The 15,385-nt window shown below is 39.5% G+C and overlaps 1 protein-coding gene across 1 annotated transcript in view; it reads left to right on the top strand.

Moving 5' to 3' along the window:
- MED12L (mediator complex subunit 12L) overlaps nt 1–15,385 on the top strand; it is a 328,770-nt gene that overhangs the window by 272,202 nt on the left and 41,183 nt on the right. The window contains exons 31-37 of the mRNA XM_074963764.1: nt 2,470–2,581; nt 3,907–3,996; nt 5,456–5,565; nt 6,138–6,273; nt 6,655–6,822; nt 8,638–9,000; nt 11,301–11,457. Coding sequence (XP_074819865.1) covers nt 2,470–2,581; nt 3,907–3,996; nt 5,456–5,565; nt 6,138–6,273; nt 6,655–6,822; nt 8,638–9,000; nt 11,301–11,457 — 1,136 coding nt within the window. The remainder of the gene's footprint in view (nt 1–2,469; nt 2,582–3,906; nt 3,997–5,455; nt 5,566–6,137; nt 6,274–6,654; nt 6,823–8,637; nt 9,001–11,300; nt 11,458–15,385) is intronic.

Raw genomic sequence — 15,385 nt, 5'->3', positions numbered from 1 at the left:
TCATGAACATATTAAGACTTGGAAGTTTCTTCTGCCTAGATATCCCTGTGCACGGAACCAGAGGTACTCAAGAGAAGGCTATCATAGTCTTATCATATCTATTCTTTCTGTGTGCCTTTGAGTATGTCTGCACTAGAGCTGGAAGGTGTAATTTCCAGCTTGGGTGGACATACCCATGCTAGAGTGCTAAAAATAGAAGTATATCCATGGCAGCGGGAGGGGCTAGCCACCCAAGTATGTACCTTTTTGTTTTCAGATGGGATCGTACTGGAGTGGCTAGATTCTCCTGCCACTTATGCCAGTGTGGATTCGCTTCTATTTTTAGCACACTAGCTCAATCAGAGCAAGTACAGATATGTCTACCCAAGGTGGAAATTACACCTGCAGTACTTTAGTGAAGGCATACTGTCTGAGACATATCTGCTTATGTAACCCACACACCTTCTGGGTGTGGTGTTCTGTCCCATTGGGGGAGGGGGAGAGAGAGAGATTAATGAGTCTGCTCCACAGCCTTAGCTAGCAGGCAGTTGGCTTTTAGCTCATGCCATAGAGGCTCATGCACAAGCTGTAGAGGTCCCCAGTTCGATCCTGCCTGCTGATGACCAGAGTCTGTTGGCATTACACTTACTTGATAAAAAGACAGGCTTTTACTGGTGCTTGCGTGGCAGAGCCTGTACCACTATGGGAGAGTATTAAACTCTGTTTTGCCTTATACATCATCATCATTGTCAGATAAGTCCCTGATTGGAGAATTTTTATCACCATTTGCGGTGGTGGTTGTGGTGATGGTGATGTAAAAGTTGGAGGATGCAGTTTGATTTTTCAGATCAGATTGAATGGCAATGGTAGCAATTATAACAATCCATGTTTGACTTGTCTGCGGAGCAAATGTGTTATGGAAGTTATTGAGAGAATAAATAGGGGTTGCTACAGTGCCATACTTAGAGCCACTACTCTGGCCCAAATCACACTTTGACTTGTGCTTTCAATAGAAAAGATTTTCTGCATTGCTTTTTTTATAGCTTTGGAGTTTTTCTAGCTACTTATCCCCTGAATTATGAGAGCAAAAATTAAATGCCAAATACAGCTGTTGAACAGTTGTACATAGATGTTGAAATGAATATGTACATTTGAGTTGTAATATATAATGGTGTACAGAACTTTCAGAGAGTGTTACACAGCAAAAGCTACGTCTACATTATGCGGCAGGAGTGTGATTCCTCTGCTTGTTATACATATACTCTCGCTAGGTGTCATTGAGCTAGCATGAGTATAAATAGCAAAGCTGCCTGAAACTGGTGGCTATGTACTATGTACTCTGCAGCCTCTATCCTTGCAACCATGGCTATACTGCTATTTATACTCATGCTAGCTTGATGAGAGCTAGCATGAGTATGTGTACTTGGGTTGCCAACCCTCCAGGATTGTCCTGGAGTCTCCAGAAATTTAATATTTATTTTTAATTAAAGATTATGTTATTTGTGGAAACCTCCAGGAATACGTACAACCAAAGTTGGGAACTCTAATGTGTACCCAAGCAGGAGAATCACATCCCTACATCATAGTGCAGACATAGCTTAAAACACTGGTAAAATAATTGCATGAATTGAATTTAGATGAATGCAAAGGCCTCTGCTGAATTTTTTTTTTTTTAACTTCTTTCTCCTTTCCAAATTTATGTCAGTTTCTGTTGGAATATATCTTAATATATATCCCATAGTCCCATGGACTGGTCTTGGCCTTCTTACTCTGACACAGTACCTATACCCTTTAGTGGCAGTTTTAGTGCAGCTGTGTCTTTAAAACGTTATCTTTTTAATTAACTAACCTTTGTTAAAATCCCTTGACAATTTACCAGGACCCACTAACATGGATTAAAACTACAATGGCCTTGTCTTCACTAGAATTTTAACACTGGGTGGTTAGCTTTAGTTAAAATATACCTGTTAAAATCCTAGTGAGGACAAGGCAGGTGTAATTTTAATCCATGTTAGCAGAATAAGGTAAACTTTCAGGAGGAGTCTGGGGTTTACCTTGTCCAGCTGACATAGGTTAAAACTATACCTGCTGTGTGTTCATGAGAATTTTAACACGGGTTAGTTAACATAGATTAAAAATGACTCCTGTTTTCCAGAGTAAGGCTTGAGTGTCTCCTGCAAGGTTCTGTGCCTCTTCATCTCCTATTGACTGAACCAGGAGTTGAGGGGTTCAGCACCACAAATGTAGGTTCCAAGTAAAGACTTCAGGATTTGTCCCTTTATGCTTTGATTGGCCCACTTTATACACTGTCTGCTTTACACTTTGTTTAATTTCTGGCTTGTGAGGCTGTAACTTACTAAAACAGACACCAAGATAGATCTGAGCAGCATTTTCGTTAAGGGGAAAATTATAGGGAAGGAAGGGAATGGAGACGGGAAGTATCAAAATAACCTTACTAATTGAATCTTATGTGTTTTGCCTCTTTTAAAGCATGTCTCTTTTGAGTCAGCAACCTTTCCTTTCTTTGGTACTTACTTGCCTTAAGGGACAGGATGAGCAACGGGAAGGGCTTCTAACATCACTGCAAAATCAAGTTAATCAGGTAAAACAAACACATAATACTGAGCACCCTCCATTTGATATTTGTGCCATCAGTTTTATGTGTACTGGATCATGCAAAATTGGGAAAGTTCTAAAGATTCAACACACTGATTTTCAGAAATGAATTGTCAAATGAAGGAAGAATCAAAGATGAAGAGAACTTTAATTTATCCGCTCATAAGAATGACTAAATGTTCCTTTAACAGCAATTTAAAAATAACCTTTCCCTTTGCACTGACCAACAACTTTCTTAGAGTGTTTCTAAAAATAATGGAACAAAAATGTAAGTAATCCAGGGCCTGATTTCAGACCTTTTCTGAGAAGCAATGGTAGATTGTTTTCATGACAGGGAAATGCCTCCCAGTGCTTCATGTCTACTGAGTTTATAAAATCATAAAAACTTAGATTTTTCTGGAAAAAAGGTCTCTTCCTTGAGTAAATGCATAATGCATAATTAGAAATAGATAAATTTTCCCATTCCCCAAAGCAAAGCAACCCTGCAATGTTTTTTCAGGTAACTTACACACATGCACATACACCCTCTCTGCCACTTCTACACCAGTTCCTTTGCTCCCACCAGATTCTAACCCTCGAGATTGTAAGCTCCTGGAGGCTGAGACTGTCTTTTTATCAGTGTGTGGACAATGTCTGGTACAATGGAGCCCTGAAACTTGTTTTCAGTCTCTAGATGCTACTACCATACAAATTAATAATAACAACCTTCCCCCATATTCTCACTCACATCAGATCCAGTCCCTGGCTTTGCTCCCCATCCTCATTTTGATCCATTCCTTGATGCTGCTTTTCTCCATTTCTGCTACTGCTCCCTGGCCCTCCTCTTTTTTTAAAACTATTTTTATAGGTTCTCATCTAAATCCATCTAAAATCTGACTTACACCCTCTTCCTTGCAATCCTGTCTTTGTTGATCTGTGGTGTCCAATAGGACAGAATGGAGGAGCAGCAGCCGATGTCTGAGTTCCATGTGTCTAGCCCATGGTGCTAGGATGTTTGAGGGAAATTATTATTTTATCAGAGTGGATGACAAAACTGCTTATTTTCTCTTTGAAGGAACAGTAGTAAGATATAGCCTCACAGTCAAAGCCAACAAATAAGTATCGCATCTATTCCAGTTCTTTGTAGATATAAACATTAAGTGTGTGTGTGTGTGTAGGGGGGGAAATTATCAAGCCCAAATTCAATGAAGGCATGAAGATTAAAAGTGAGACAATTCTTCCATAGTTCTTTGTAAATAAGAAGTGATGGGTAGAAATATTTAACAGTTAAATGGGAAAAACTACTTTTATTCAAACGGCTGTTGTTCTTAGATCCTAAGTAACTGGAGGGAAGAACGATACCAGGATGATGTTAAAGCTAGGCAGATGATGCATGAAGCCTTACAACTACGTCTTAATTTGGTAAGAAAGATGCATGAATATATTCCCCTTCATATTTATAGTATCTAAATTTGAAAATAGCCGTTGACAGAAATTAGTTTGCAGCTGATGGTAAGAGGCAAGGGAGATGGAGAGTAACGAAGTCTGACTGCCTGTCTATTGGGTTTTGTTCTGCTGCCCATCACCAGGGTATCTTAGCACCTTCTACATAAAATCAAATAGCAATAGTAAAGTCCCTAGCAGATTCAACTCTTTTTTTTTCTTTCTCTTGTCATTTCTTCCCTCTTTTCCTCATTTCCCTTCCCTGCAGTATCACTGGAGAATGTCACAAATGTGCTACCTTTTTTTGAAAGCTGAAAGCCAGAGTCCTTACCTATTTGGTCACTATATGTTGATATAAAACCGACTTTTTTTTTTTTTTTTTTTTTTTTGGAAACACGCACTTGTCAGCTTAGAAAATCTCTACCATAATTAGAAGATTCACCCACATGTGGCAGCTACATGGCTAAATTCCAAAGTCAGCTTTGACAGTTTCTAAATGAGAGGTGGCCTAACGGCATTTTCTTTATTTTAATGACAGGTTTCAGAGTAACAGCCATGTTAGTCTGTATCCGCAAAAAGAAAAGGAGTACTTGTGGCACCTCAGAGACTAACCAATTTATTTGAGCATAAGCTTTCGTGAGCTACAGCTCACTTAGTCTCTAAGGTGCCACAAGTCCTCCTTTTCTTTTTGCGAATACAGACTAACACGGCTGTTACTCTGAAACCTGTCAGTGTGGAAACAGTGATCTTTAAAGCTTTAGACTTCACTGAGGAAAACTGAATTGTGTCCACAGTGAGAGAAGCAACAAATAAAGATTTAATTATTAAGTATCTTCCTAGCATGTGGCTTCAGACCAGAAGTTAGCGACGATCCTCCCTCCACTCTAATCTTGACGAGGAGATTGATTGACAAGGCACTGGGTATGGAGTCCCAGCTCTTCAGCAACTGGGGTGTGAGGGACAGGTGCTTCCCATGGAAAAGGCATCAGACTAGTTGCAACCATTCCAATCTAACTATGAGCCAGTGTCGTCGATCAAATGTGGGCTCAGAAATATCCTTTTCTTCAGATCTTTCAACAGCAGCAACATTAACTATTTTAATCAAATTTTAGATAAAGAAAAGTTATACTCTTTAAGGATATGATTCAACACCCTTTGAAATCAGTTAGAATCTTTCCATTGACCTCAGTGGGTGCTGGATTGAGCGTTAAATTTGTTAAGACTGATATTGCTGATCTTTCATTTTTCAGCACTTTTGTGAAGTGTTGTTGTCTTGAGGCAGGGAGAATCAAGTCTTTTTGCCAAAGAATTTATCAAGTTAATGTATAAATTATTTCATGTATGAAAAAAGCCATCAAATATAGTGTAACTAATAAATATTCAAAGATAGAAACATGTATGTATTTGAGTTCTCTGTGTTCTGTTGTTTTGCATGTAGGTGGGTGGAATGTTTGACACTGTGCAGAGAAGCACGCAGTGGACTACAGACTGGGCACTTCTTCTCCTTCAGATAATTACTTCAGGAACTGTCGATATGCAAACCAACAAGTAAGTTACTCTTATTATAATTCAATAATTCATTAATGTCTGTAATGCTTTGAATGAAAATCCAGATAGTCATATTTATGTGTTTATCGTAGCTTATTGTAGTAACAGCCCTGATTTGGGGAAGCACTTCTGGGAGGGACAGCACTTAAGCAAGAATTTAAAATAAAGCACCTCCTTAAATACTGTTCTGAATAGAGATGTATTTAAGCATGTGCTTAAGTGCTTTCCTGAATCAGGTCCTATTTTTTCTAATGACCATTTATGCCAGCAATTTATGTGATGTTACAATCTGCAGTGGCTCCGATTTGCAAATATTTGTGTTCACATATTTGACCATGCACCTGCATGCGTACAGGGGTTGTACAAGCTCCCTGGAGTTTGTGTATGCAGAATATGCTTGAAAAATCTGGTTCAATATGCCCAAATAAGTGTCCGTAGTCTTTGCCATAATCTATTTCCGAGATGACAATCATGTTACTATAAACATGATAGAATTTTAAATGTTGAGTTAACAAGATGTGTCAGTATTGCTCTTTAAGATGCAACATACTACTTATCTCTTTACCTCTTAGTGAATTATTCACAACTGTGCTTGATATGCTGGGCGTTCTCATCAATGGAACTTTAGCTTCTGACCTATCAAATGCATCCCAAGGGGGGTCCGAAGAGAACAAAAGGGCATACATGAATTTAGTGAAAAAGTTGAAAGTAAGTTTTGGACCTCTGATTTTTAACTGCATTCCTGTTAAATCACATTTTAGGCCCATCTTTTAATCTTAACAGTTTTATTGTCAGGGCGGTTGAAAGGAAAAGATCCTTCAGCAACAAGTGCCCTAGCAATACCTGAAGGAGTATCATCATACTTTTAGCCATGTTTGAGACTTTTAAATCAGCATTTCACTTAAATCCTGTTTATATCTTCTGTGTTCAAATAAAAAGGAAGTGCACAAGGCAATTTATAGGTGCAACAAAGGCCAAGCTAAAATACTTGATTATATTTAGTAAAAGTACAAGGAAGTGATTCATCTGGGAACTTGCTGTCTTTGAATTGTGAAGCATTGTAACATTTTAACTTCTCTTTTTTGTTAGAAAGAGCTAGGAGACAAGTGTTCGGAAAGTATTGACAAAGTTCGCCAGTTGCTACCTTTGCCAAAACAGACGTGTGACATTATCACCTGTGAGCCAATGGGATCTTTGATTGACACCAAAGGAAACAAAATTGCAGGATTTGACTCCATAGATAAGAAACAGGCAAGAGTAAATGTTTACCTTAACATCTCAGTTTTGTTATGACTTTCTCATGCATATAAAAGTCAAATAAACAGTTTGATGTAATTTTTTGCAGTATCTGAAACTTGTGGAAGTACTGTACTTCTGTTTTAATGTATCTTCCTTAAAAAACAGAAACAAACAGCTGATCTTTCTATGCATAATCACTCCTAAAAATGGTCATAATGTTACCAAGTTGAGAGGAGAAATGGATGTTCTTGGTAGATCGAGAATTCTCAACCTCATGGAACAATACCTTTTAGAAAAATGTTTTTCAAGATAATTGACCTTTTACTGGTACAGGTATGCTTTAATGTCAACAGAGATAACATACATTTTAATTTGAGCTGTATGAAAATTCACACACAGTGGGTGACACTTTCTAGATTTCCTTACCAATAAAAACTCAGTCCATCCTCATGTAACAGCTCACTGATATTTGCAAGTGTTTTGAGAAGCTTGGATAGATTTGGTTTTAGGTGTAAGCAATGGAAAATTGTATGGTTTTTACATAGTCTTATGTAGCCACCAAGCAAAATTCAGCAGTTTTGATTGTTTCACTTCATTTTTTATTTAATTAATTTATAAAACTGGCAGTACAAAACCCACACAAATTAAAATTGAATGAAAGGTTACTATGAACTCCTACAAACAAAAGCCCCAGAGTCTGAGATTCAGGTTCAATTCCTAATCTATTTAGTTTTGAAATTTGTATTGCTTCATTTTACAATCTAGGTCTTGACTGCCATCTGATATGCATGTCACCAAATGGAAATAACCTATGCCTTGGAGGCGACTACTGGAGTAGCTCTGAGAAAAACTGTTGCCTGACTGGGACACAATCATCCATCCTCACTAACAGCCTTTCCCTAAAAGTGAAGTGTGCCCCCACCCAAGGTCTAGCCACAGGGCACATCAGGCATATAACTAAAGATGGGTACCTTTAAAAATCATTGGAGGGATTTGGTAGGGAGGTAAAGAGCCCAATTGATTTAGTTTTCCTGAAGGGAGAGAGTGGTCCCTGCTTCTCAAAGCTGCTCTATAAAGCAAGTTAAATCATGCACATTTATTTCTCCTTTGAAGGTTTTTTTGGGCTAGAGTGGGCAGCTTCAGTTTTTTCAATGCTACTATGTGAAACTAGTATGTTGGGAACACATTTCTTATTCCAGACATTTCACAAACGAACAGTGCAAACCAGTTTCCTTGGATGAGTAGTCCTCAGAAAACTGTCTAGCTTCATGTAAATTTACATACTTTTTGACCTAAATTTTAGCATGAAAAAGAAAAGCTAGGATTTTTTTTTTTAGTTGTACCACTCTTCCCAAGGGCAGTTCAGCTTTTTTATTTTACAACCCAGGTTCTGCATTTCCTGAAGTATAGTGCTGACACTTATTCAGTTGTATTTTAAATATATGTACTTTGAGTGTTTTGGTCCTATGTTTTAATCTGGTGATTAATAATTTTTGTTATGTAAAAGGTAGATTGTTTGCACTGACGTCCAAGGAAGCTGTTGCATGATAGATGAAACGTAAGAAATTTATTGGAAAATAACCACATTTTCAAAAAACCTGGTACAGCTATCAACATACAAAACTATGAAAATGTAGCTTGATTCATTCTAAGAGGTGTCAGCCTTGGATGCTAGTTGAATCCCCATACAAACATGTAAATGATAGTTTTTGTGTTGAGGAAAAAAAAATCCATACAGTGGTTTTAACCATAGTACACAAAAGCAGGTAATTCACATTCTTTGTTGTTAAGGTATCATTTAAGAATGCTGTGGTACTTTGTATTTCGAAACAGGGTCTTCAGGTATCAACAAAACAGAAAGTGTCCTCTTGGGATTTATTTGAGGGTCATAAAAATCCTGCTCCACTCTCCTGGGCTTGGTTTGGTACAGTTCGTGTTGATAGGAAAGTGATAAAGTATGAGGAGCAGCAGCATCTTCTCCTATACCACACACATCCCAAGCCCAAGCCACGAAGCTACTACCTCGAGCCCTTATCACTTCCTCCAGAGGAGGAAGAGGAAGAGCCTACTACACCCGTTTCTCAGGAACCAGAAAGAAAATCAGCAGAGCTGTCAGATCAGGGAAAGCCTACCACAGACGAAGAGAAGAAAACAAAAGGCAGGAAAAGAAAGACAAAATCAAACTCAAGAGCTGATGTAAGTGACTAAATGTACAGCGTTAAACAAGTAACCAGGTAATTAAAGGCTTTTTGCTGCAACGTGTGATTGTCTTCACCACCTACAGAAGTTGCTCAGCAACTTGCAAGATTGAGTGCTAAGAAGAGAGTAAATTGTAAAAATTAAGCAGTAAGACAAAATGTTACCAGACAAGCCTGCCTAAAGGATTGATGTATAGGAATGCACTGTAAATTAATAATACTTGAAAATTAATATGAAATCTACTGAAACATACTACAGTAGCACCTCAGAGTTATGGACACCTCAGGAATGGAGGTTGTTCGTAACTCTGAAATGTTCATAACCCTAATAAGACATTATGGACTTCAGCCATAGGGTGGGTTGGGGCTGCAGCTGAAGGGTGGGGGAAGTCGGCTCTGGGCCAGGGCGGGGAGAGGTTGGGGCTTCTGACACTCAGGATGGTGGGGCTCTAGGCAGGGGACTTAGGGCTTCTGGCCTGCGGGAGCACAAGGGCTCAGGGCTTTAGACCTGGGGGGAACGCTGGGGCTCGGCGCTTCAGCCCTGCAGCTCCACTCCAGGTTTTAGTCTCATGGGGGGTAGCCTCTGTTCCTGGCTTCCAACCCAGGGTGGGTGTGCAGGGTCGGGGAGTGGTTGCCAAGGCTCAGGGCTCCCCACAGCTCTGCTCTCAGTTTCAGCTAAAACTGGCACTCCCCCCGTAGCTAGAGCCATGAGCCCCAGTGTCCCCCGCAGGGCTGAAGCCAAGAATGGAGCCGCGGGGCTAAAGCCCTGGGCCCCAGCACTCCCAAGGGTCTAAAGCACTGGGCCCTGGTGCTCCCAAGGGTCAGAAACCATTTGGAGCCTTACCTCCCCGACCCTGCAGCTGCAGCCCCTCTCCCCCTCCCCCGCGTGGTTGAAGCCCTGAGCCCCTGAGGGTAGTACAGTATTTTCTGAGGGAAGGTGTCTTGTTTTGTCTCTGCTGCTGCCTGATTGATTACTTCTGGGTCTACATGGTGTCCGGTTGACTGGTAAGTTTGTAACTCTGATGTTTGTATCACTGAGGTTCTGCTGTAGACTGGATCTGAATCATTCAGGCATATCCACACATGGTTATTATTTGTTCCCTTGCTTGCATTAGAGAAGCACCTGAGTTATAGTTTGGATACATTTCTAAATTTCCCAATATCAGTGTGTGTTTGGAACTTGGGCTTTGTTTGAGGCCTAGTTCATATTAAAGGGACATGGACAACTTGAAACAGGTCACTAGAATTAAATAAATGGATGCCATTTTAACTTTCCATGGAGTTTGTTGCAATTTGTTACCAAATTTTCCTGTTTTATGCTGTATTTTGTGTATGTGGTTGGAGGGTGTTGCTGTCTGAGACTCACATAAACACCAAGGTCAATGCACATGCACAGTATAGAAAACCTCTAATGTGGCAAACTTAACCCTTCTACAGTAGAACCTCAGAGTTACATACACCTAAGGAATAGAGGTTGTTCATAACTCTGAACAAAACATTATGTTGTTCTTCCAAAAGTTTAGAACTGAACATTAATTTAATACAGCTTTGAAATGTTACCATGCAGAAGAAAAGTGCTGTTTTTAACCATCTCAATTTAAATTAAACAAGCACAGAAACAGTTTCCTTACCTTGTCAAATCTTTTTTTAAACTTTCCCTTTTTCTAATAGTTTACATTTAACACAGTACTGTGCTGTATACTGCCTGATTACGTACTTCTGTTTCCAAATGAGGTGTGGGGTTGACTGGTCAGTTCGTAACTCTGGTGTTCATGACTGAGGTCCTATTATATATGACCTTTTTTTCACCTAAGGCCAGAACTTCATGATTAAATGGCAAACCCACAATTTCTGAAACCTTTTCTTTATATAATAACAGTGTTTTAATACTATAGTCCAGAGGTAGTGGTATTATGTAAGCTTAAGACTAGCTTGTGAATGTGTTGCATATGCAGATACAATAGTGGTAACTTTAATGTAGGGTTTGGGGTTTTTTGCCTTTTGTGATGTTTCACTTTAGATTCCCCGTGTTATCTGTGGGTACACTATAAATTGTGTTGATGTGCTCTAGCCTGCAGAAGATACTTTTTATAAGATGAAACAGGATGGAACATTTAAGAGAAGCTGTCATTTTTAGTTACCTGTAAATAGTTTGTGACTCCATCTATTTTTTACAGCATAGTAAACTACAATGGGAACAGTCTCCAATCCTTAAATAATTTAGTAGGAAAACTGGCATTATTTATGAGTTAGTAGGGTATGAACGTCAGTAACATTCCTTTTTATGGTATGTTCAAGGAATATCCACAGAACAACTTATACAGAGTGCCTCCCAACTATTCACCGATTTCCTCTCAAATGATGCATCATCCCCAGTCTGCCTTGTGGGGTTATAACATTATGGGACAACCACAACAGCCTAGTTTCTTTGTTCAGAACCAGCCCCTTCCACCAGGTATGTTTAGGCTTTGGAAGTAAATGGAGATATGTTATTTGTTGTATAATAAGAATGTTACTTCTTGAAATAACAGCAATATCTTATTTTTACTTTAGTTTTTTTCCCCAAAACATGATGTGTCTGCTGAAGCCTTGAGTTTTAATCCTTTAGTTCACTTAATACAAGGGCTTTACTTTCTCAACTAAAAAACTTTGAGGATCACCTCCATTAATGTATTACATTTGTGTTTTATCACTGGGCACAAATAGATCACTGAGATGTGTTAGAGGAATTCTGGCAGAATGCTGATAAATAGTTTAATGTGGGAGGTATAAGAAAATATAATTTTAAAAAAAATAATGGTATTTGCCTTGTTACTTTGATTCATGATGTGTATTTTGATACTAATCCAATCCCGATTTTTGGTTTGTTGTTATAAATTGATCAATGTCCATTATAAGTGGCATATAAATACCATGGGATAACACATATCTTCAGCATTTGCTTGCCATGTGTGTTTGCATACATTATTTTGTTTTTCATTTCATGTTCATGTCCAATGAAAATATTTTGCATACTCTAAGGGGAAATAGCTACCACATCATGAAGGAAAATTATACAACATAAAAATTGTATAAGTTCGGTTACAAATATATAAACATAAAATATTTTTTCTGATGTTTCAACTATAAGTAGATTTTATTTATTCTAGGTAAAAAATGTCTAGAAAATTTTAGATGATTGTAAAAATTAAGGAGATGAAGTTAAGAAAGCTGCAAATGAATTCAGTTTTCCTTCATAATAAACACACATTAATTTATGTCAGGCAGCACACAGAGAGTAAGAGATATTTGGCCTCTATTATGTCAGGGTGGAGTGGACTTATTCTTTTGCAGATTGTCATAAAACTACTCACTTTCTGTTAATGAACTGTCATGGATAATTTTTATTTTTCAGGATAAAATGTGTTGTACAGTACATCGCTTTATCATCTTCAGTACCAGGAGTTAGCATTCATAGACCACTTTCAGTCTTCAAAGCTATTTTTCAAACATTTGGTGTCATGAACTCAGGAGTTCATTGTTTGCAGTCCTGTGATCTCAGACTGCTAGACTATACCTATTGGCACAATCCAGCTGTACCCACCTCAATCAGGAGGCTGTTGGAATGCTGGAGCAAGTGTGACTTGAGAGCTGCTAGTACTACTGCATTTAGTGATGGAGATTTCTTTGGCCTTTTATTTATAAACCTTCTAATTAAATTTTGGTTGAGAAATTGGAGAGAGAGGGGAAAAAGGAGGGAGGGAGAGGGAACTAATATAAATACCATGCAAAACAAGCAATCTCACTACTTTTTTATGTGTATTTCTCTCCCTGCCATTTGCATGAAATCATTTCTCCCTGTATCCTGTCTTATTCTTCTCTTACCTGTTTTGGCCTGAGCAGCTAGCCAAACATTAAGGGTTTAGTAGGTTGTTCCAATTGGAAGTAGAAATTGAGTCTGGTATTTCTTTTGTACAACTTTGTTTATTTACAAAGAATGTACACAGTCCTGTGTCTCTGAATGCAGAAGGGATCAAATAACAGGAAACAGATTCTTTTGCTCACAGCACAAAGAGCACTCTTTTAGCCTGCACCCTTGATCCCCAAAACCTCTTCCCAAGTTTCTTCCAGAATCAGCCGCTATGCTTTCAAATGCTCCTTGAGGCTGTCTGACTGTCTGTCCTTGTCTGTCCTCAGTCTCTATGTGATCTCTCTTCCCCTCCCATTCTCCCAGCCCTCCACCCCCCAAATGCATCTAGCCAAAAGAATACTCAACCAAAAGCTCCTGGATGGGTTCTCACACACCTTTTGTCTTAGGTGGGGCTTATGCTTATGGTAATTGAAGGGTGAGTTTACACCTACCAATTTCAGTGGGGTTTTAACTCAACCCATTACAAGTTTCACACAGTATCTGTTAGGGGTCCCAACAATGCCAAAACCCAAAACAGTACTCAGTAGGGGTCCCGATGTTGCTAAAACTAGTGAGCCGAGTGTGGAGGAGGACAAACAATCTTAGCTATACACCACAGAGAACAATGAGGCTGAACCTTTGGTACAGAACTAATTCAGACACACAGACTCCACACCGTGACAAATTGACCATCTACAATAATCATTTAGGGAATGGAGCCTCTCGGAAAATGGGCGTTTGCAGGGAGTAAAAAAGAAGGGATATAAACCTCTGTGCCTAAATCTCTCTGATAATTCAAATAGGCATTTTTCTGTGCCATTCTATTCGCAGTGATCATAAATGACATAATTTTGATAGTATAGGTATGGTATGTAGGCTCTTGTCACTTTGACCCTTAAACTTGGGTATCTTCTGTGTATCTGGTGAACCAGAGGAAAGCAGCACATCTTACAAGAGGGGACTCCTAAGACCATGCCATTTGACCAAGATTCCAAAGCTGGGTAGATTTCAGACACTCTTTCATAACTGCCACCTCTTGGAAGCTGAAAGTTGTTTTACCTCTTTGTGACCATCTGCATGAAATTCTTGACCATTCTAAAATCATCTGGATTTCAGTAAAACAAGATTTAGGAATAATAGAAGTAGAAAAAATAATATAAAATAAAAGAAACAGTATACGTAACATAAGTAAGGCTTAAACTTTGCATATGCTAATCTAAATAGGTACAAGGTGTAGGCTAAACTATTTAGGTTGTTACAGGGAATAATCAATATTTTACATTTCTCCAGAGAGCATTCTCTTTCTCCCTGTCCCTTTGGCAGAATGGCATTAGAGGGATTAGAGGTCTCTAGTCGTCCTCCTTGTTTCCCTGGGGTGGTCCTCAATTATACATGTATTGTTATCCATTTGTATTACAATAGTGCTCTCACAGTGTTTGCTACTCATGGGGTCCCCCTCCTGGCCACTCTGGGGATTAGCTCTTTCAGCCTGAATGCCCTTGTCTCATGGTTTGCCGGCTCATCATCTCACTCTGTCGCTCTGCAATCGCTCTCTGGTTCCTCAGGAGAGGCAGTGCCTCATGTTGGTGGCTTAACCTTCCAGCCAAGTCATAATGGTCCTCCCCTTCCAGAGTTCTATCAAATCCTCCATGGCATCCTAGGCAGTCCTTAAGTCCACTGCCATGGCTAAGTCACTTCCTCAGTGACTGGGATGAACAGTCCCAGATAGTCTTCAAGATCACTGCCCAGATTGTGCCACTCATTCATTGGCTGGTAGAGGAACCCAGGCCCACCCGCTACTCTTGGTTCCAGTCCAGAGGCCTCTCTCCAGCAGCCAAGGTCTGCACTATGCCAAACCTTCCTGCCTTTCTCCTGGACTACTTCCTACCATTCCTATCCCAGGCTCACATTCTCCACCCTAGCTAAACCCTATCTCCGGGTCTGCTAGACAAACTCTTCCTCTTTGGTCCAAATCCCTTTCTCTCCCATATCACAGAAAGACTGACTGCAGCCCTTGTTCTGCTACCAGCTCCCTGGTTTTATAGAACCCCCTCCTGTTCCTCCACAGGGGAGCTTTCCTTAATTAGGGCTCTCATCTCAATGTAAATATCCCCCAGCTTGCAGCCTAATAAGTTAATTATAGACTCTCAGGACTGGAAGGGACCTCAAGAGATCATCTAGTCCACTCTCCTTCACTCATAGCAGGACGAAGTGTTATCTCTAGACCATCCCTGACAGGTGTTTGTCTAACCTGTTCTTAAAAATCTCCAATGATGGAGATTCTACAGTTCCATAGGCAATTTATTCCAGTGCTTAACTACCCTTAACTTCCCAGTCAGGAAGTTTTTCCTAATGTCTATCCTAAACCACCCTTGTTGCAATTTAAGCCCATTGCCCTATCCTCAGAAGTTAACGAGAACAATTTACCTCCCTCCTCCTTGTAACAACCTTTTGTGTACTTGAAAACTGTTATCATGTCCCCTCTCAGTCCTGT

This window comes from Natator depressus, chromosome 9 (assembly GCF_965152275.1).
Source record: "Natator depressus isolate rNatDep1 chromosome 9, rNatDep2.hap1, whole genome shotgun sequence".
Classification (NCBI taxonomy): Eukaryota; Metazoa; Chordata; order Testudines; family Cheloniidae; genus Natator; species Natator depressus.
This window is presented reverse-complemented; position numbering and strand designations above follow the sequence as displayed.